The sequence below is a fragment of the Triturus cristatus genome, chromosome 1_2 (genome assembly GCF_964204655.1).
Source record: "Triturus cristatus chromosome 1_2, aTriCri1.1, whole genome shotgun sequence".
NCBI lineage: Eukaryota > Metazoa > Chordata > Amphibia > Caudata > Salamandridae > Triturus > Triturus cristatus.
Genome location: NC_140580.1, coordinates 296,102,410 through 296,125,658, shown reverse-complemented (window position 1 = coordinate 296,125,658; position 23,249 = coordinate 296,102,410). Strand labels below are relative to the sequence as shown.

Below are 23,249 nucleotides of genomic sequence, written 5' to 3'. Positions count from 1 at the left end.
CCACTCGACTCCAATCTACCAAACTCCAATCGACCCCAATCAACTGCACCCCACTCTTCCCCAATCTACCCCACTCTACTCCAATCTATCCCAATATATCTCACTCCACTCTACCCCGATCTACTCCACTCCACTCTACTCCGATCTACGCCACTCCAATCTACCCCACTCCTCCCCCTCCACCTTACCCCACTCCACTCCAATCCACCCCACCCTAACCCAATTTACCCCAATTCACTCTATCCCACTTCCCCACTCCAGTTTACCTCAATTGACTGCCCTCCAATCTACTCCACTTCAATCTACCCCACCGCACTCCACGCCACTAACTTTTAGCCATTCTGAACAAACAGCCATGCTGGTGTACATAATGACTGAAACATATTGCCAAAGCCAAAAGGTCTCGCATAGGCGAGAGCTATTGGCTTTGCCAGCGCTTTTCTAGACTGGTATTTAAAAAGGAGAAAGGACCAAATCACTTTTAATCACTTAAATCAGCGGAGGTTCCGCAGTAAAGAACCCTTGTTTGAAATCTTTCCAGTGGTTTGTGGTGGCAGGGTGCAGCACAGAAGGCTCCTTCTATACAGCTTCCTTCATGCCTCATCTGTGGTAAGTGTGGTGTGGGCACTGAGACGGGCCTGCAGGAAGGGTAGGTGTGGTGCATGTGGGGCAGTCATGGTGGCCAGCTGGATGAAGAGAGGAGCAGCCCACCAGAGCCCTAACACACACACAGCACTTACATCACAGACAGCGGCAGTGCACGCTTTCTCCCCACACCCCCCTGCCCCCAGGGGCAGCATGGCTGCCACGGGACTATGGTAGCGTCGAACAGGGTGGCATCGCCAACAAATGAGGTGCCCCCAAAGTCAAAGACGTGATACACTGGACACAGCATACAAGAGGTGCTGCCCAGTGCCCACCTCTGGTCCTTACCCCTCTATCCGTTCCGAGCGGAGTGGGCACCCCCTCTAAACCTACAAGAAGATTAACACTTACCACCTTCATGAACGCCCTGGGTAGGGCACAGAATCAGGGAAGGACAGCCTGGCCTGTGCCACCACACAAGCAGCTTTTAATGCGGCACGGGGCCCGGGGCGAAGGTGGCAGTACAGTGGCAAGAAATCACAAAGGAACCTGAGAGTTAATGAACTCAGTAGCCTTCATAAGTGACAAAATGTAAGGCACAAATCAAAATACACACAGTCCACAAACCAAAACGTATGCAGAAGTACTTCCGGTCTGTCGCTCCCTTGCCACTCTGCCTCTCCCAATCTCCCTCACTCCCCATCTCTCTTTCCTTCCCTGTCTTCCTGTCATTTGGTCTTAATCTCTCTCTCTCTGAATCTGTGCCTTAACGTTTTTTCCCTGTCTCTCTCTGTTTCACAACTTCTCTTCCTGTCCTTGTTATTTTCTTTGCCTTTGTTTCACATTCTCTTCTCGCCTTTCCCTGTCTCTCTTCCTCTGTCTCCTTTTTTCTTTCTCCGTCTTTCTTTGTCTGTCTTTGTCTCCTATTTGTCTCTCTCTCTTCCTTTCTTACTTTCCCTCTCGTTGTCTTTCTTGTTCTCCAGCAATGTTAATCAGACTCTCTTGATTTTTTCAGTGTTGCTCTACCTCTCTTATTTTTCGGTATTTCCCTGTTTTTCTGGGTCTTTGGTTCCTGTCTGACTCCCCATATCTTTCTCTCGTCCTCGCTCTTCCTGTCTTTCTGTTTATCTCTCTTACTGTCTCTCCTTGACTCTCTGTCATGGTTTCCCTCGGTGTCTAAGTGCCACAGCCCATGTCAGCATCTGTGGCGACTGAAGGGCTTTTTAACTATAATCGATCCATGCATCTGTGGGACCAGAAGTGCATTTTGACCCCAATCTGTTGAACTTTCTGAAGGAGACACATTGTGTCCCATCATCTCAGGGGTCAGAAGACAGTTGTGGCCACAATCTCTACCCGCATCTCTTGGGGAGACAAAAGTCTGCTGTAGGCAAATTCTGTCCAAGCATTTGCCGTCCAGCATATGCGAGTCAGAACTGCACTGAAGGCCACAGACATCTGTGGGGACAGCAGTGCATTGTGGAGAAGTGTGGCTCAATGGTTAGAGCGGCAGACCCTGATGCAGAGGTCTGGCCCGGACCAGGGTTCAATTCCCGCCTTGGCGGGTCTTGGGCTCAATTTCCCCGGACCCGATAATTCTCGCCTCGGTGCCTATTCTAATCATGGGTCACACTCTGCAACTCTGGGCAATAGCTTGCTTAATCTCCACAACGGCCCCAACAGCGCTAGGATGCCTGGCTTCACCTTGGGGGTGCCCACGAGTGGGCACTTCACAGGGAAAGGCCAGGAAGGGTTCCACAGCGGTATGTGCATAGCGGCTGAGAGACCCTTTCGGGGGTGTGCGGAGCGCTATATAAATGCACTACATTTACATTTACATTGTGGGACCAATCTGTCCCAGGCTCTGCGGGGGCCCAACATCTGTGGGGACAGAATCCGGCAGATGTTATTGTGAGCCTGTGGGGACAGGGGTTTAGCCAAGTGGAAACCATACTTAGAAAAATCCAAATAAAAAGCACAAAACTGGATGCCAAAAATGTTCAACAAGATGGGACTGTTGTTTTTTTCTGGTTGCAGTCAAAGTTGAGAAGAAAACGTGAAGCATCATTGAAAGTGTAGAATAAAGTTATGTTCACAAACAGATGTTGTGTCCTCCTCTGGCTCTCAGGTAGTGCATGGGGCAGTGAGATCATTGTGCAAAGATTTGCGTTGATTGTGCTTTTCCTTTTAAATTTGGCTGAAACCTTCATCTGCTATAGGATGGCCAAGGAGGAGAGCTACAGTGCACCTTCGCAGCAGCCATGGGCCAGACCAGAGGGTTTTTCCAAACAGTTCGCTTCATGAGGATTACCCAATGAGTGAAGAAATGACACTATGCCATGCCTAGAAGATCTGCCTTTTCACTCTTTTAACACAATTTACGGACTGCCACACCCCCCCACTAGGACTACAGTACAAAGAGAGGTGAAAATGCATCTCTCTAAAGTGTACCTAATAAAATTGTTGTACCGAAGGTCAAGCTCCCAGACCCCCTTCCCAAGATCTTCTCATTTATCCTTTTGTTATGTACAAGGTTTTCGGTGAGTCTCTACTCTCTGATCCTGAGCACAGCCCTCTGTGTGGTCTAACTAGGTCTGCACCCCGCACATGCCACACCTACATCCTTTTCCATAATAAGGAGAGGGATTCAGTCACAGGGTCCAAACTAAAGTCCAAATGTATGGAGGTGTACTTGAAAAGCGTGAGGTCCCTTCGGGCTCGGATGGCCGTGGGGTCTGCTCCTATTCCAAGTGGCCAATGTTTGCATTTCCTCACTTGTTGGATGTTTCCGCGTGAAGAAATAGCTCTGGGTGGCCTGTGACCGATGTGGCAAACAAGGGAGGAAGCCTGTGGTGATAGTAGGGTGTGATGGCGCGTGCCCATCCTCTGTTAGCTGTATCTTCTGCACCGCCGCAGTTCCCTTTTGGATAAGAGGGGACGCCTTAGCAGACAGCTCGCAGATGGAGACAATAGGAGGATGAGCCCAAGAATCGATTAGCAAAAAATAACCTTGTTGACAAAGCAGGCTCCTCTCCGGAGGTCAAGGCCGCAGCCGTGGGCGGCAGCCCCACCGCCTTTTCCTTTGATAAAGTCTCCAGCACAACCGATAAAGATGAACTCTCAGTGACAGAGAGAAACAAAAAGAGCGAGAGAGTCAGTCAAAGGCAGTGAGGCAGAACAGGGGCAGTGAGAGAGCGGGGACAGTGTGGCAGAGAGGGGGCAGTGAGACAGCGGGACTGTGATCAAGCGGGAGAAGGGGGAACGGAAGACTAGTAACTCGGAAGAGACAAAATAAAGTAGTACGCCAGAGCGACAAGGAGAACGAACGCTTGCTCACTGCTGAAGGCGTGGGAGAGGAAGTGCTGAAGAAGGATGGTAGTGGTGCAGTCTATGGCATACCCGTTGGCGACGAGGGCACTCCATTCCCTGTTCTTCTGCCTCTGTCTGTGCTCCAGACTGCAGATAGCGGCGCCATTAGGTAAGTGCAACACAGGCCTGGACCTAGTGCCCGTCCATTTAAGAGGGGCTCAGCACCCTTCTTCTGAATAAATCTGTGCCACCTAAGGTACCCAGAGTTATCCATGTCTCGTTGGAAATTGCCTTACCTTGCTGGCTGGCTATGCACCCAACAGATGAATGCATTATGGGAGTTGCAGTTTTGAATTGTTTCAGATTAACCCATTGAACTAAAAGAACTCAAAACAGTAATTTAAGCACTCTGAGAAGATTGGAAGTCACCATGTTATTGTAATGGTGAAAGTGTCCAGACATGCGGTATAATGGCTTCAGGATACGGATTTGTCAGGACTGAGTTGATGGTAATGCTTTTGTGGTAGAGCGTGGAGATGTGGGCGTGAAAGTCAACATTTAGCCTGGAAGATGCAGCTCGAACAGGTGAATCTTCAGCATGTTAATGAAGGGTAGGAGTTTTGCATTGAGGCTGATTGTTTCAGGGATCTGACTTCAGTCTGTGCCTAAGCAAGAGAAGACCAGGCTTCATGTCTTTGCTTTTCTTTATTCCAACATTCTAAATTGTTTTTAACATTTGTTTATAGCATTTCAGTATAACAACATTGATGTTACCAACCTAAGGGTTATGATGGGTTCTAAAAAAATTGTATGATTCAAAATGTTATTAAGAAATGTAAATATATACAGTTAGTTTACGATGGTTAGCAAAGCCTCAACATGGATATTTGTATGTGCGAACAATTGCCTGCTTTGGCGCTCTTGTTGATATTGCAATATAGAACATTGGATATCATCCGTCATGGTAGGTAGCTGCATGAATCTTCATGGGGTGGGGGAGACTTTAAATGAGCTGATTGGAGCCTGCAAACGTAAACACATATTAAGATGAATGTGATCTCTTATTTATTCATTTCTCTATGTATTTATTTATGCATGCATTTACCTATATATTTTGACGTGACAGCAATGACATTTCTATCAGCAACTTTTTACATAGCATTTCCTAGCTCAATGAGGTTTGGGTAGTTTAAATAGTTTCGACAAACTACTGGCTGCTGCATCCGTTAATTGCACCAGTTGTGAGGTTGAAACTGGCATAGACATACATTTCGCTATGGGTACAAAATATACAGCTACTACCTGGTGAATCCTACATGCATGGAATTACATATTACAGTTAGACAGGGGCATACACACCACTTTTTTTTAAGTTGCCAAAAATGACTTTTCAGTGCTGTTTGAAATCCTTGTAGAGATGAGATGGAGTGACTGGTGTTTAGAGTTCAAATGCAGTGACAAGATCAGAGCTTGGAGAAAGAGCACTGAGGCACAGATGTAACTAGAACATTGAGACTGATGGATTCAAGGTTTCCAGTTGGTGTGTTTTGGCCCAAGATGTCAGCAGTGTAGTTTGGACAATTGTAGAACACCCTCTGTCTTGAGAGCGTGCACAGAGCGAAGCTTAAGATCTGCAACTCTAGTTATGAAAAGGATAACAGGCTTTGTGACTGAGTAACAACAAGTCACAATATACAAAAGTTCTCAGACAGTCATATATGTCTTTCTGACTCATAAAGTGTACTATGCGACTCACGAATCACGAGTTAGAGGGTGTTCAAAAGGAGCGTACCCCCTTCCCTACATTTCACAATGCAATTTATCAACGCTGTGACCACAACTGATGATGTCAATTTTTAAAAGGCTAACAATTGTCAAAGCAGGTGTCTGTTTTCAAGAGAAAGCTTCCGGTGATAGAAAGCTTGAAGTTGGTGAATGAGACCTGGATTTATCAGGAGGAACAGGCAGCATTCTTAGTCTTCATTTCATCTAGTCCCCCTTCCAAACAGGCAAGCTGCTCCACCCAGTGCCTCTTTAGGAAGCACCAGACCCTCCCGCCTCTCTCTTATCTACCCATCTCCACTTCTCTGCCTCCTAATTCATCTCCCCTTCCCCCCAGGCCAACCCCGTACACTGCCACCCTTTCTCCTTACCAGAATAAACCATAGGCACCCCTCTTCCTCTTTACTCTGCCGTTCCCCATCACTCCTGCCCCCATTACTTTTCATTTTTGCTTTTCCCTTAGCATTTCACTACTTTCATCACCCCCCAAATTCCCCTTATTCAAACCTTTACCCACCACTCCCTAACTCTTAGTGCTCTGTCTCCTAACACCCCAGTCAAATTCTCCATTTCTGGAGGGCACTGTGCACCTCCCTGAAGTGCCTCCAGCTGCTGGAGCCAAGTGCCTTCAACTGAAACCCCTCTCGTGTCCTCTTGCCCCACCACCATCTTCTGTACTTGGGATCTCCACTGAACCGCAGCCCTGGCCCATTCGTCTCAGAGCACCTGTGACATGCTTAGCTGAACGGGCCTTCCTACTTCACAGTTATGCGCTGGTCCATCTACGAGGCTAGTCATGCACAATGTCAATTATGCCAATAGGGAAGCACCACACCAGCTGCTGCCACCAGCTACTGCTTGTTCCACTCGCCTGACCCTCCTTGCCTCCGTTACAACGTGGCCGGCCAGAGGTCTCAGCAGGTCATCCGCCACAGCCTCTCACAATCCCCTCAGTGCCTCTGTCATTGCCTCCCTAACATCCCCTATCTCTCCATTGCTAAACTCACCTCTAAAAACGATCCCTCAATGCAACCTACACTCACTCTGGCCTAGCGAACGTACCCTATGGCTTTGCCGGCCAACCTCGCTGCCATAAACATTCTTAGACCACTGTGTGAGCCCAGGAAAGGAAGAAAGAGGAAGCTCTTCGTGTTGTTCACCTATTCACTGAAAACCCTGTGCCTCCACACCCCAGCCAATGCGCACCAGTGCCCACCCTACCCGCTGTGACCGCCCATTGAAGAATGGGCGATTCCATTTCAAGCTTTCCCGGTTGCTACTGCGGCACCTTTGATACGCTCAGTGAACCAGCAATGAAGTGTGATTTGCACATTAGAACAGTAAACCTGCTAAACTGAAAACTAACCAATGATACGGCTATACACCTGTTACAGAGACAGACTTGAAAAGAGCGGTGTTAGATAAGAAGTTAATTTACTCCAGTATAATAAGCTCATCGCCGGCTTGGGAGACTGTGATGGTCTCAACAGCACAGGTTGATCCCTCTATGTGAGGATCGATTAAGAATCAGTTTGTGTTCCCCTTGTGACAGAACTGTTCTCAGATAATACTCACCTCTTGCCCAGGGGAGTGGAGGGCATACCTCCTCCTACCTGGTTGGGCCACAATCTCTAAATATTCCCATATGACTTCTGCCAGCTTCACTTCCTCAGCCTCATCTCAAAGGCTCCAGCACCTCCTTCGGGCTGCCCATATCGAGCCTGCATGGAACTGGATTCTACCCGCCCTGACTGGCTCACAAGAAGACAAGCAGCTTCCCAATCCCAAATGGTGTCTCATAATTAACCATTAGTGTCCAGTGATGTGCATTGCCCATGAATTGTTCATAGCTAAATACATTTTTTCAATATTTTAATCTGCACCAAAGTAATCAACTTCACCCAATTAATGACTTCTGATGCTGTTAAACAGGCGTCCCCTAAAACAAGTCATAGCATTACTGTGATTGAGACTTTAAATTAGTATTACACCTGTGCACTTTTATAGGGAAGGTACACACATTTCAACACACATCTCATCAATGTCCTGAGCAGCCATTCTCGAGGATGCTATTCACGAACACTGAATATATTTACCCTCCTCATGGTGACATTCACACCCTTGACATTGTCACATCGCTCATTTGTCTATTCACTTTGCAGAGAGGGAGCCATATATATTGGTTGATCGAGTTTAACTAGAGGAAGTGGGCGCATCTCAATTTTTTCCTTTAGAAACTAACACAGGAACTGATTCAAACAAGTCTCCATGTCGAGAACTGACTTTCACCCTTTACCTCGACAGGTTATCAGTGCAATTGTTCGAGTACATGAAAAGGCACTTCCATTTGATGACCCCCTAGCATGATGCCGGCATGGCACTTTTATACCTTTTCTAGATGGCATGAACAGTCTTTAATAGTCCTATGAAAGAGCATCATTTGTGCTCGTCCTTGCAGGTGGTGGGCACCGACTCCCATGTTTGGGGGCTGGAACTTGTTTTTCATCAGTAGACTTTGGCCAAGAGAAAGGCAGAAAAGAGAGAAAGATGGGAAAACTGACAAATAGAAAAAGTGTAAATGAAAAACAAATTCATAAGAGAGATAAAGATGAAGGAAACGTAGGACGGAGGAAGAAGGAGTCATTGGGTGAAATCAGAGCTAGGCAGCATCGGTATTCGACAACCCAGACAATCGTTAGCACGGCGATGGCCTCCAAGAAAAACTTTGGGTCCCTGTACTTATTTTTAGGGTTGACAGTGCAGCAGTCGCTAGACATTGTGATCTACACAAACGGAGCATTCAGAAGCTCTTCAGAGGGAGGACCTTTGATTCTACACATTGATTCCTTTGACCACAGCACTTGATCAGGCAGAAGCTGTGTACTTCTGCTGAAAAGGAGTATAGGCTGTAATTGTCCAGTTTCCTTAATTGATATACCCGCAAAGATCTTGGGCATGGTTATATATAATAGGGTGTTGGAATGGGCAGAAGATAATACAATCTTGAACCCTTGTCAATGTGGTTTTATGAGCCGGGTGTGCGCAATAGCACAGCGTTGAAACGTAAAAGGGAAAATATACAGAGGCAAAACAAACTCCACTTTATCTCACATTCATGGACTTGTCCATGGCTTTTTACCGTGTCAATCGGGCAAAGCTCTGGAAACTCCAATTGGGTATGGGCCTGGATCTAACACTGGTTCATTTGTTAGCTACCTTGCATGCCAACATGAAAGCTAGGTTCAGATTTGGTCCCGATGTAAATAGATATCAAGAAGGGGGTTCCTCAGAGGTGTGTTGTTGCAACCCTTCATATATTTTGCATATAAATGATCTTACACCAGAATTGTCTGCCTGTACCCAGGATGTGTCTATGATAAAAGGTGCTCCCCAGCCAGCATTGTTGTATGCGCACGATGCAGTGCTAATTGCTCGCACTCCGGTAGCACCACACCTCCTGGTTCGCTCTTTTGCACATTTTATGGGTTGAATCAATATTTAGTCTCCCTGTGCCACCGGGAGACAGGCCTGTGAGCCCACTGATAGGATATATACCTCCAAGTGTGCGCCCAGTAGCTACATGTGGGGCGGATATGGGGCATAGGTGAGTGTGCGACTATTCAAATAGAGGAAAAAGGCTTTTGCAGGAAGATACTGTGTGCCCCCTGTACTACTTTGCACTTTATCTGCCACAAAGAATTGGGCATGGGACAATTTGATTGATAGATTGCATACCCCTCCGCCCTTGCTTTGGTTGTCTGTGTGGAAAAAGGAGGAAGTACCCTTACAAGAGGTATAATTAGCGATTCCTTAGCATGCGATAAAAGTCTGTCCATACCTTGGTTGGCTTTTGTGAAGTACGCATTTGAGGAAATCGGCCTTAGTCAAGCCTTTTCTAATACCGCACCGTGCACTTTACCCGGGATAAAGCAAGTTCAAGACCTCCTATAGGCACAAGGGCACAGACTGGATGTAGATTCCCATAAACCTACGGTCGCAAACTATTTGCGGTTAGGTCCAGAAAAGTCCCCTACTAGCGGAACGCTGGAGGAATATGGGCTCGAGGATTATTATTTCGGTTTAGGGCTGACCGCCTGACACTGACAAACACTTGGTGTCTTTCCCTTTAGTTATCAGCACAGTCTTGATTCTCTTGTAATGATCATTCTGCCCACTCTATGCTGCCCTTTGTTTTCCTTTTTATTGGTATTATATAAGATGTACCAAGGGACAGCTGCCCCCCCCCCCCCCCCCCCCTTTCCCCCCCATTGAAGATTGGAAATCAGAGGCAGTGCGGGTCCGCGGATCAACATTTAAGGGAGTTATCCGAAGTTGAAACATGCCTCTGTGTTAGTTCATTTTTTGTTCGCCCGAGGGGCGCTGTGCTCTTTGACTAATCATGCTCTTGTAGAAACGTTTTATAGTATTTTATGATTCCGGCTGAACATTGCCTTTCTGATCACCAACAGTCAGTTTGAACATGTGACGTTGCTGAGAAATGAGGTCTGGTTTGGGTTATGCATTGCCCTTTTAATGACGCACTGAGGCTGTATTTAGGGGCTCGGCGCTGTTGGTCTCGTATGCCCTCTGCCATGTATGCACACACAGATTTTTCATGATTTTATGCACCCTGAGGCTTTTACTTGAAGTGCGATTTTATGATGAATTGAATATGTTTGGTTAAATGTTATTTTATTGTCTGCTTGCACTTTTATGGTTGTATTGGTGGCCAAATAAAGTGTGATGATGAAAAGACTGCAGGAACTGTGCTTTTCTCATTGTGGCACATTTTATGGTCAATACAGCTGGACTCGGATTGTTAAGGAGCTAATTCAATGAGCAACTCTTTATGACTGCTCTGTTTATTATTTATAATTGCAACACATGCACAAGGCCTGGCCTATTTTACGTGAAAAGCATATGTTAAAGCCGATAGGCATTTAAGGTTGGATTGTTATCACACCTGGTAAAAGATGGAGAGAGGTATTCTGTTGCATGGAGTAAAACGGGTTGATCAAGTAGGAAAAAAGTTTGGTGTTACCAACCCCCACTGACAAACCCTGGTGGTAGATTTTCACTGCGATCAACCTTGTTCATATATTTTGAGAATGGTTTTATTTTGTTATGTCATTTGTCATGTATATTTGTAATCTTCTGACGGATTGCCTAATAGTTGCCTTTTGGGAAAGCTTATGCTCCATACAGTGGGCCTGAGTTGGTTACAGTGACAAGCCAATAATAAAGGGAGTAAGCTGCATTGTGTCATTAGAAAAACGCATATCCGGTGCCATAGGTCAGATCTGTTTATTATGAAACGTTATGACAAAGGCACTGCTTCTGGCTGGTGTATTGTGTAATGTATTTGTTAAAGCCAATAGGCCTCTAAGGTTGGATTGTTATCACACTGAGCTAAAGGCTATAAACAGGTAATTGTTACATGGAATCTCACAAATGACTGTAGTTGGCAAAGGTTTTGGTGTTGGAAGCCTCCACTGACTAACCATGGGGGTGGCAGATGCTCACCGCAATAACCCATGTTAATTCCTCGTAGAATCAGTCGAATTTTGTTCTTCCCGCTGTCATTTTGTATTTGTTGATTCTTTAATGCATGCCTCATAGTTGCCTTGTGGGAAAGCGTAGGCTCAATACAATAGGTCTGAGTTGGTTATGGTGACAAACCCACAATAAAAGTTACAGGCCTGCATTGGTTAACTGGGACAAGTTATGTACGACGCCACAGGCCTGATCTGTTTACTATGGAAATTATGACAAAGGCAGTAGACAGGTATTGTACTACATGTAACCTCATAGATTACCATAGTAGCCAAAGGTTTTGGTGTTGGTCACGCCCTGTGACAAACCCTTGGGGTTGAAGAATTGCGAAGTGAGTCTCCTTGTTAGGGTCTTTTCAGGGGATTTGCATATTGTTTTGCCAAAAGTATTTTTGTACATATATGTATTTTTAGGACTGTATGACTGTTAATTGCCAACGTATGCACAATACAGGAGACATGAGCAGCTTATATTGACAAGCCAATAATAAAGGCTTGATTGGTCTATTGGGAAAAGTTATGTCAAATACCATAGATGTGCGTTCTGTTTATTATGAAAAACTATAACAATAGCAGTATGTCTCACCAATTTATTTAAAAAATAATTTGTAAAGTCAATAGCTCTTTCCCGGTTAATTGGTGGAACGATGTGTTAAACACCACATACAGATATTTTGTTACATGATCACCATATTTAACAAAGATTCTGGTGTTGGTTACCCACTTTAACACACAATGAGGATTGAAGAATTTTACAATTAGAATCCATATTAGGTCCCTGCAAGAAGGTTTTTCTATTGTATTGTGAACTAAACTGGGTACATATTTATCTTTTTATGACTTTATGCCTGAAGGTTGCCTTGTGGGAAACCTTATACTCAATATGGCAGGGCAGAGTTTGTTCTGGCTACAAACCAATTGTATAGGATATAGGCCAGATTGATTTGTTGGAAGAAATTATGTCAGGTGCCATAGGGCTGATCAGTTATAAAAAATTATGATAAAGGAAGTAAGACTGACATATCCTTTCATATGCTTACATATGCTTACATATGCTTACATATGCTTACATATGCTTTCATTATGAAAAGCATATGTTAAAGTATTACGCCTTAGCAATTGATTTTATTACAACCTTTTAAAGCCTGTAAACAGGAATTTTGTTACATGGAATCTTACTGATGACTTTTGTATGCAAGGGTTTTGGCATTCATTACCCCTTTGACAAAACCTGGGGTAGAAGATTGCCACCCAATTGACAAGATTGGGGCGATGATATGGCGTAGTAGCCAGAGTTGCTGACTTTGGAGCTGGGAAACCAGGTTTGAGTCTCAGCGTCGGCTCAACATCTTGTGATTCTGGGCAAATCACTTAATCTCCCCATACCTACAAAAAAACATAACTAATGTGTCCTTGTGTAATGTACAGCGTTCTATTACCTTCGGGTAGAGTTTGCGCTATATAAAAAATGCAACATAAAAAACTGCAACACCGTGATAATCCTTGCTAGGGTCTTTAGAGGACCAGAAAGGTATAGTTGTCTTCCAGTCTCTTCAATTAAAAACAAATCGATTAAAAATACATACTAACATATGAATACATACATATGCACACATAGAGGGGTTTTGGATCAGCCATCTTCTTCCATTGGTCTGTCCGAGTGTCATTCTAACTCTGTTTCCCTCCATGACGGCAGAGAACATGGGGAAATGGAGCAGCCCATCTCAGCCATTGGCTCTTTGGCACTAGGAGCAGGGGCATAGCTTTTGTCTGTAAGATTGGGGGGGGGGGACGGGCGAAAGGTGAGCTTCAGACTTTCCAACAATCTCGCTGGCATATCTTATAGGAGAAGCAGTGCATGAGGGGGGCCTAAGCGGCAGGGGAAAGGGAAAGGAGTGTGGATTGTTAGGGGTACTTAAAACACAATATTTTGCAAGCTAATCAACATTTGTGAAGGCCTTCATAACAGGTACAAGAGTGTGTGTTTTTGTCAGTGTGGGCATTGAAAGCTCCCAGATGAAATCCGACATTCACTTCACAATCCTCGAATGAAAGCACTTGTACCCAACTATTTACTACAGAATACATTTTTTAGGGGAGTGCAGCACCCCAAACATCCCACCTGAAGCTACGCACCTAACCATGAATGATACCATTTTGCATGAACACATTTGCATATCTGCCTGAAAATGAGTGCGCTTCAGTGCCATGTCTAGTGCGAGTCCTTTAGTTTCCATTTTCTCTTTTATACCCTCCCTTTCATTTGTTTCCTTCTTTTTTAATTTAATTTTTATTTTTAGAGCATAATGCAACTTCCCAAACAGTGCTACTGGGCCCCTCACATGGTGCTTATCATCTGCAATGCATTACATCCCACGCAACCACTGCTTCTAAACCGGGCCTCTATTTTAGAATGGTATCATCCATAGTGCATCAATGTTTATCGTTCTAAAATGGCCAGCGTGTTGCTTGTCAACATAGCAGCCATTTTGGAACCTTAAAATAGTCATAAACTATGTGCACTATCATTGCAAGATGGTCGCAAGTTGCTGTGCTTAAATCTTTTTTTTTAAGACAAGGATACAGTCTAAGTGGTGGCATCTTTTCTATTTTCTACTGTTATTCTTCTAATTTATCTTGTATAAGCTTGTTGAGCGTTTGTGTCTGTGTAATTGCGTCTAGGTAAGTCTGAGTCAATGTGTGGATGGCTGAATGAATGCTTGATTGCAAGGGAGAGTGTAAGCATGTATGTATGATAGTTACTTGAATTCTCTATGCTAGCCAATTTCACTGTCACCACCACCTTTTAAGGATGGTACTACCGCGCTCTGCATGACAGGCCACATGTAGCTAATGGCCAAATCTGGACAATCACCGGATGTTGGACGAAGTTGATGGTGTCAGCTTCAAAAGCAGACCGCGGGAGCAGTGTTGCATACAATCAGTAGATCAATAGCGTAGCTCATTACAAAATATTTGCCTGTAAAGTTATAAAGAATTACACCCCCATTCCTTCCTCCTTTTGGAATATCAAGAGTAAGTACAGACTAATGAGAACTGTAATTAGCTAATTTCCTTTTGAGAGACGGGCAATTTTAGATACTTTTATTGTTGCTTTATAGGGTATACAGTATTAATTCTAATTGCAGCAATTAAATACAAGTGTGAATTAAGCAATGCCACCAAATTGCATCCCACAGACTGTCTCTCCCTTTGTAGAATGTATTATGTTTCCTTCTCCTTCTTACGGACTTTTGTTCACTTGCTCTCTTTGCCTCTGCGCGCTCAGACTGAGCAAAATTAAATGCACAAGGCTCTATGTCAGCCCCTAAAGATGTGTATATTTGTGTGCTTCCAGCTATCAGTAAAACAGAGGGACCACGATTGATTGGTCTCTTGGCTTCTATGGAGATCCTGCTTCCCCTTCAAGCAACTCACACAAAAAAATCATTCTATACAGTGCTTAGTTAGTTAAAAACATAAACGAAAGCCCCAAATATCTATTTAGAAGCCTTCCAGTGGCCTAAAATTCCAAGGCTTCCTGTCTTGATTCCTCCTCGTGCCTTTTTCTCTAGACTTCCTGTCTCTCCAGCACTCTAGACTTCCTTTCTTGTTATCTGACTCTTGCGGGATATTTTTCAACCCTAATTTCTCTCTCTGTCACTATTTTCCAATCTTTGTTTTCCTTTTTCTTTTTCTCTGGTCTTTGTTTCTCTTGTACTGTGTTGAAGCACAAGGATGAAAAATATTTCACAGACCCAAAAATGTATTTTCGGTTCTCACCCCCTTACAACCACAGGGACAAATTAAATACTGCTGTAAATGTTAGCTAACCAAATTTCTACACTTGATCAAACCTTTTATTCCAATGCAACACTCACAATTCTCAACAACTCTACACTTAACTCCAGTGGCAGCTGGTAGGGAAAGGTGGCGGGTGGGGTTGGGGTTTTTGCGGGGGAGGTTAGGGGGTAGAAAAGTAAAAAAGGAAACAAAAAAATAAGAAAACTTACCTGCTGGTCGCATCGCCAGCCGCCACCTCTCTTCCGTCGCAAGAAACATCCGGGCTCCAAGGCTCCCTAAGCCAATGACAACGCTGCAATGCAGTGTTGTGATTCGTTTCCCTAAGCCAAGGTGATTGGTCTGAGCTCCGTGGTTCGGTGTTCAGATGGGACAGAGTGACTGTTCCCCACCAGGCTGTGTAATGCAACCTGGTGGGGAACATGCAAAGTACGCATGACTGTTTGGCCGGCCCAAGATGGCCGGCCAAACAATCATGGGCACTTTGAGTGTGCTCACCACTCCTCCCCCTGGCCCCTGCTCTGGCCAGCCCACCCCTCCCGGCACCTAGGAATGGAAAAATAAAATGATAACGCTTTGTTGTTATAATTTTCTTTTTCTTCTGCACTCCTCTTAAAACAGTAGGTGTGAGAAGTTGGCCTGGCATATGATGTTCACTAGTTAAAGGGACCACCTTGTACCATGCCAAGCAACCCTTATGGTGTGGTTGTAAGTCAACCTTTTCGGACTAGCTGCCCTAGTGGTAGCGTAGGCTAAGCAGTCTTTGAGGCTAAACTCGTTAAAGCATGTTAAGCAGGCTGTTTTACCATATGTAACCCCCCTTTATACCAATGAAAGGACACCACACAGATATATATTCAAAATATATATGTATTTATTACTCAAAGTATCCCCTAGACTCTTTATGAGCACAGGAGCACAAATCGTTAAACAAGAAAGTATCACAATATACAGAAGTTGCACTTTATATGGATGGGCCCTGGTGGCCACTCAAACCATATACTAAAATAGTGGTATAAGTACCACGACTAGGAAAGGGAAATGGCCTAGGGCCTCTAGAATCGCTGGGCCTACAAGGAGCTAACGTTAGTTAGTGACCAGGAGGTCCACGGGTCGCGTGTGCAGTGAGGAAAGTTACACGCGGGCTCCCATAGGTTTTCAATGGGTGCGTAAAAGTTCAAAAGTTACTGCTAGAAGGGTCTTCTGGATGGACTACGAACTTAAGACTTAAAACACAGACACTAGAGATGTTTCTCTACACTTGGGCACTGGAGTGCCAGCTTTACCTCACCCACAGGAAGCGGGTGCATAGGTCCCGAAGTGCGTCGGGTTTCGTCTATCTGTTCAATGGAGCCTGATGACAAAGATGCTGCAGGCGGTCAGTCCACAAGGGATGCGGTGGATCCAAGGGTGGATCGGAGTTGTAGAAGACCTGTAAGCAGAGGGGACAGTGTTCACAGTCACTAGCCAGTGACCGGCGTGGCACCAGGTAGGTACCAAGCGATGTCGGGTGCAAACAGGCAAAGAGGGGTAGATTGTCTCTGCAGCCACGTGGTCCCTGGAGGTCGACGACGTCCAGGAGTCGGTTCACGAGCTGTCCCACGCAGGTTCTCGCTGTCAGCGGTGTCGGCAACTCGAAGGAAGCAAACAAGCCTTGGCAAAAGCAGGAGTCGCAGGAATTGAAGAAAGCTGTTTACTCTGACCAGCAAGGTCAGAGGGGCTGCTTCTTTGGAGGGAAGCAGGGGCCAGTCTGGAGCAACCAGACCAGCATCGTAGTTTTCAAAATAGGTCGCCAAGATGGCCACTAGCCAACGGGCCAGGGTCCGGTTAGGCGCGTCGAGTTGCAAAGTGCAGAGGGGCCCCACGCAGATCGTAGAGATGCTGGAGGGCTCACCTTTGGTGCAGATGCTGCTCGGATGTTGGGCTTCTCAGGTCCCAAAGCACAACTTGGAGGGAGCCTCTGTTGTCGCGCTTGCAGCTCGTCGTGGGTCTTTCAAGATGGCTGGCTCCACGTGTCTCGGTGCCTCCACGAGTTCCTTCTTTGCAGGGACTGTGGATCCGGCTGTGAGAGGTCTGGAGGTCCAGTTCTTGTCAGGCTCTGGGCTTGGGCTCCGGCAGGAGGCGGCGGCAAAGCAGACGTCGAGTAGCTGGTTGGTGCTTGCGTTAGCAAGATGGTCACTCCCTGACCATAGGGGAGATTTCCTTCTGTCCTCTGTGCAGCAGAGCGTCGAAGTTCCCGTCTTCTTCTTTGTAGTAAGTTGATTCCAGGATGTCTGAAGTCTTAGGACACAGCTCCTACCTTTAAGCGGATTCTAGGGGCCGGACTACCTGCTAGGTCCCTCCCTAAGGGTGGGACCAGGAAGGGGGGTGGTTACACCCCCAATCCTTTGTCCAGCTCGCCCCAGGTCCGGGGCTGGTGTGCCCCAGGACCGGTTTGAACTGGCATATGCGCCGAGGCTCCTTGTGAGCCTAAGGCATGTCTGATTCTATTCAAGCCCTACCTGACCAATACACAAAATCCTGTCTGGGGTGGTGCACGCACCTCCCCTGGCAGGAAACCCTTTGTCCACGTCTCCCAAGCTGGAAGGACTCCCAGCAGCAGGAGGGCAGACTTGTGTCTGTGGTGGCAGCGTCCATTTTGTGGAGCTGAGGCTATGTCTGATTTTACCCGGGTTTCAGGTACTGTACATGTCGTGTCCCTCTAGAAGGGTGGAATGCTAACCCCGTCGCCAGAATTGGCGAGGGGTTAGTATTCCAATTCGTATGACACCTTACTCGACATGTTTTGATAAAGCCAAACCAAAGATAGCATTTAACTGCGAGGTTCATAATGCACTTAAGAGTATATGGTATGGCGATATCTGGAAACGGTAGAAGGAAGTTGTTCCGACCACTGCAGACAGGCTCAGCTCACGCCAGAGCACCATCTCACATGGAACCAAGCACTCTGCCTTCAGGATTGTTAAGGCCTGCCATAGGAGTGACTTATAGGTTAACATGTGTCCCATTTAAGGTTAGGTATAGGTATACTACACCTAAGTAAGAGGTGGTTACACCAACTTACCCCAGCTGAGTGATCAGCCAGTTGTGTCAAATTGCTAGGCCAGGCCAGGCCAGGGGTGGCATAATACATGCTTAAGCCCCTGGTAGGCCTTAGATGCACCAATGCCCTGGGTACCTAGTGTACACTGATACAGGGGCTCACAGGGTGATCCAATTCCAATTGGTTATGCACCTATAGTGCATAGTGTCAATTTAGTAGAGAGAACAGCAGTGAAGCAAAAAGCCAAAAATTGGGGTGACCATAGGATAGCAGACCCTACTCTCCTACGGTAGGGCAATGCTCCTCCGTCTTAGCGGAGGAGCCACCACTTAACTCTTTCATTGGTAAAAACTGTGTTTCCTACTACTGGCCTCTTGATCACTAAAAAGCGAAGGTATCGTCGCATCGCCCTCACACTCCGTGATCTGCAGTGGCCAGCCTTCTATAGTGTGTAATATTTAAGAGTGTATGCATCAAGGCCATTCATGCAGTGGTGCTGGAACAATTTTCAGAGTGTGAGCGCTGCCATTAATGTTCCACCACTAAAGAAACAGAGTTTGTGAAATATCCAAGTGCCACACAAAGAACAAATGCAGCAAATGTGTCACGCTCATTCAGCAGAAGAGTAGTTAGAGTGTGATATGTGGCTACGGGTGCATTTTGGAGCACACTGTTGTCAATATATTACTAAAACATGGTGTGGCAGCGCATTGTCATTTACAGACAGTGCATTTCTTTTGACATGGCAACTGAATTTGAACAAACATGTAGGTTTTACTGATAAAACGCTATAGTGCACGAACAATAACGTCGGGTTTCAGCAAATGTTTATCATTTGCACATCATCAAGTTAAGTGACTTGATTGGTTAAGATCCTGTTGAAATATTTGCTTCCAGCACACTTCAGAATTACATAAAATGGGCTTCATTTGTTCTTTTCAAACTGCTGATATATTTTGAAAAATGTGTACAGTTCATTAACAGGTATTTAATATTTGTTTTGTTAGAAAAAAAATAACATCTCACAGTCTTTCCTTTCACACTTCCTGTGCCCCAGCAAGATTGTCCCATAGTTCGCTTTGAAAAACACACCCTCACTTTGCAGACAAAGAAAGAAAAGTAAACATCAATCTCGCTGTTAGAAGAATAAGCAGCGGTTTGTCAAAAGACATAGCTTGATATTTGACATCTGTGTTTGAATGCAAAGCAGATGTGATGAGATTAAAACAAAAATTAAAGACATCTTTATTCATTGTTCGCCTTATGAACTCCAGTCTGGTTATTTTGGTGGTGAGGTAGCACTCCCGCACTCTACTTCCAGTGCCTATGCATTCAGGCCTACAAATCAGGCTACAGAGCTGGAAAACTTCTGTGATAGAAGCTGTTCGGGAGGTCTCAGAGTAATCAATCAAATGTCACTGGGTCTCTATTGTATGTATCAATAAAGGTCTTTCATCTCTGGTGTCATGTGGCCTCCTTACTCCAGACCCTCATAGACATGTACCCCACTTGCCATTAAAATCTTTCTTTTGTTTACACTAGATTCCTACAATCCAGTGCGTCACAAACAGAACAAGGGGCTCATTTACAAGCCCCTTGTGCGCAAGGTGTTATATTCCAGAGAACCCATTTGGAGGCCTGGGCAACCATCACAGGGGTCACATCTAAAATGTAATATGGCTTCAGGAGAGGGCTGGGCATGAGTGAGCAATGCCTTAATCTGTCCTTAATTATTAACAAATACGTGAAGTCCAGGAAGGGTTCTATCCACCTGGCTTTCATGGATTTGTCCAATGCCTTCGACACCGTTAATCGGGACAAATTGTGGAAAGCATGGGCATAGAAGAAGCACTGGTATTCCTCTTCCGTAGGGTACACTTTAACACCACAGTTTGTTTTTTTTGAAACATTTTTTATTGTTTTCCAACACATCAATACAACAATCAACTCTCAATCCCCGCCCATTCAGGAAATACCCCATATATACCAGCATCTCCGCTCAACCTTCCCACCCAGTCCCTCGCCCCCCTCCCCCTCCCTCTGTCAGTGTGCCCCCATCTTCTACCCCGGTCCCACTCTCGATGTGTCCCCTCCCCCTGGTCAATGCAATACAGGGGCCCAGCCTCTCCCTAAACCAACCGGACCTTCCCGCTAGCCCAGCCCAAAGTGCAGGCGGTCAAGGCCCGCCGTCTCGCCTCGACTACTCCCCGCTCCCCACTACCACTTCCCCATCAGACCCACTCCCCTCCTCCCCCGACTCGGACATCAACCCCTGGAGCTCTACCACCAACGCTTCCCATGCCCGGGCCGTCGCTAGCGCTTTTTCGTCATCTCGCCGGAGGGCCAGTTGCACCCTGAGCGTGCCCTCAGCCCCCGCCCAACGCGCCAGTGCTGATCTCCAGCGCAGGAAGTTGGGTCCCCCCCGGGATTTCCAGTGCAGAGTCAATTCCCTCTTGGCCATTATCAGCCCTAGATCATAAAATTTGCTAGTGACCTTCGTGCGTCGAGTGTGGGGGAACCAAAGCAGCAAGCAGGTCCCCATCTCCGGAGCAATGGAGCGATCCGTGACCTGGTTCAAGCAATCTTCCACCGCTTCCCAGTAGTCACCCAACTGCCTACAGGACCAAAACATGTGTCGAAAGTCTGCACCGTCCACCCCGCACCGCGGGCACTGAGAGTGCACTCCCCCGAAATATTGCAGTATCTTGGCCGGTGTCAGGTATGCTCTGTGTAACGTGAAAAACTGGACTAACTGGAACCTGGCAGTCCTCGTCCCCTTCCATGCCCTCCGCACCAGTGTGGACCATGTAGACTCAGGGATCTCTTTCCCTAGGTCCGCCTCCCACTTTTCCCTCAAGGCGCCCAAGGGGAGGAGGCTCTCCGTCGATAGCCGGCGATAAAGGCATGTGATGGCCTTAGCCGTCCCCGCCGCCATCACTACATATTGGCAACCCGCGGCAGTCGGGGGCTCCGACAGCCCCACGTTCCAATGCCTCTGGAGGCTCGCCACCAAGGCCGCATGAAGCAGGAAGTCCCCCCGCGGAAGCCCATAAGAGTCCTGCAAGTCTTGGAAAGGCAGCAGTACTCCCTCTCTAAATAAGTCCCCCACCATCTGTACCCCCAGTTCCTCCCAGACCGCTAATCCCGACCAATCTCCTCCATGCGGGAACGCCGTACACATCCCCAGGGGGATCTCCGGGGCATAGGGGTGAACTATGGCAGCCCTTCTTTGGCATCTGTTCCAGCATAACCGTAGGGTACGTTCCTCCATGGTGAGCTGGGCGAGGTCCAACCTCTGGTGGAGGACTATAAAGGCCAGCACGTGGCGCGGGATTAGTCTGCCCTGGGGGCCTTCCGGGCCCCTGTACTCCCTGGCCACCGCCTGCGTGAGCCACTGAAGCTGGGCCGCCAGATAGTACCATTCGAAATCCGGAGCCGCCAGGCCCCCCTCCGCCCGTGGCCGCCGCAAGGTAGTCAGCGCCACTCAACGCCTTCCCGAACCCCAAATGAAGCTCGTGGTTAATACCCACAGCGTCGCAAAGAACGACGCCGGGATCCATATTGGAAGGGTGCGAAAATAGTAAAGGAGCCGCGGCAGCGCCACCATTTTCAGCAGCGCCACCCTCCCAGCACACGAGAGCGGGAGCGTTTTCCAAAACCCCATACTACTCCGTAGGCCTCGAAGCGCTCTACCCACATTCCCTTCCAGCAAATCAGCCTGGGTATGGTAAATGTTAACCCCCAGATAACGGAGACAGCTGCCTTCCCAGCGGATAGGACCCAACGCCTGCGGGGGCTGTCCCCCTCGCGACAACGGGAACAAACATGTTTTACGCCAGTTGACTTTAAGCCCAGACAGCCGACCAAACACCTCCAAAAGGGCAACCGCTCCCTCCAGTGCACCCGCCGCATCTGCCAAGAACAGCAGCAGATCGTCCGCATAGAGGGAGATATAATGCGTATCCTCCCGCAAGGAAACCCCTACATACGCACCCCCTCGTCGGGCATGAGCCGCCAATGGTTCAATGGCCAGCGCAAACAGCAGGGGGGAGAGGGAACACCCCTGTCTCGTCCCCCTCCGGACATGGTAGGAGGCCGATATGGTGACCCCCGTCTTCACTCGGGCCGTAGCCTCGCTATAAAGCAACGTGGTCCAGCGCACAAAGTCCTCCCCCAAGCCGAACTCCCGCAACACTCGATACAAATAAGGCCATTCCACATTATCGAAGGCCTTTTCTATGTCGACCGACAGCGTGCAGGCCTCCGGGAAGACCTCCCGGTCCAGTTCCATCACTCGCATTAACCTTCGCACGGAAGTGGCAGTGCTGCGTCGAGGAATAAAGCCCGCCTGATCCGGGTGGATTAAGGCGGCCATATGCCCCAAAAGGCGCGACGCCAGTACCTTACTCAATATCTTATAGTCCACCGTCAACATGGAGAGCGGCCGATACGCCGTGCGTGCGTCGGCCTTCCCTCCGGGCTTTAATAAGGGTATCACAATCGCCTCCCGAGCAGAGGCGGGTAAGCACCCACGTCGCCAGGCTTCGCTGTAGAGGGCCTGCAGCTGCGGGGCCAACAGATCCGGAAACGCCGCATAGAACTCGACAGGCAACCCATCTGCCCCCGGGGTTTCCCGACGTGCCATGTGTCTAATCGCCGCACGAATTTCGCCCAGCGATATGGCACCGCCAAGTTCTTTCCCAATCTCCGGGTCCAGTTGAGGTAGGCGGGCCTCCAGCAAGAAGTTCGCTAGGCCCTCAGGCTCCCCCTCCATAGTGCTATCGTATAGCCCAGCGTAGTATCCGGCAAACTGCTGATTTATCCCCTTCTGGGAGTAAACCGGGGCACCCCCCGCGTCGGCCAGGGAAAGTATCGGTTCCCCCCGGGCCGCCGGGTTCGCCAACCACGCCAAAAGGGATCCCACCTTATCGCGCTCCGCGTGTGCTCGCATTAGGTAGCTTTTATGGTCAAAGCAGCGGAGCTTCTCCACCTGCACCGCCACACCTTCAGGCGCCTCAGCAACCGCAGCCAACTCACCGCCTCCCGTCTGATGCGCCCGTTCCGCCGCCCGCAGCAGAGCCTCCGCCCCATCTACACACTTTAACACCACAGTTGCCATAAGATATGGCACCGAAGTGGAAAAAACTGATCTGATAGCCTCAACAGAGGGTGTCCGA

The 23,249-nt window shown here is 47.4% G+C and overlaps 1 protein-coding gene across 1 annotated transcript in view; it reads left to right on the top strand.

Moving 5' to 3' along the window:
- Positions 1 to 3,712: 3,712 nt before the first annotated feature.
- The window catches only part of OIT3 (oncoprotein induced transcript 3), a 471,035-nt gene continuing 451,498 nt past the window's right edge, over positions 3,713 to 23,249 (top strand). The window contains exon 1 of the mRNA XM_085603821.1: positions 3,713 to 4,063. Within this exon, the coding sequence (XP_085459947.1) occupies positions 3,958 to 4,063 (106 nt within the window). The 5' untranslated portion in view covers positions 3,713 to 3,957. The remainder of the gene's footprint in view (positions 4,064 to 23,249) is intronic.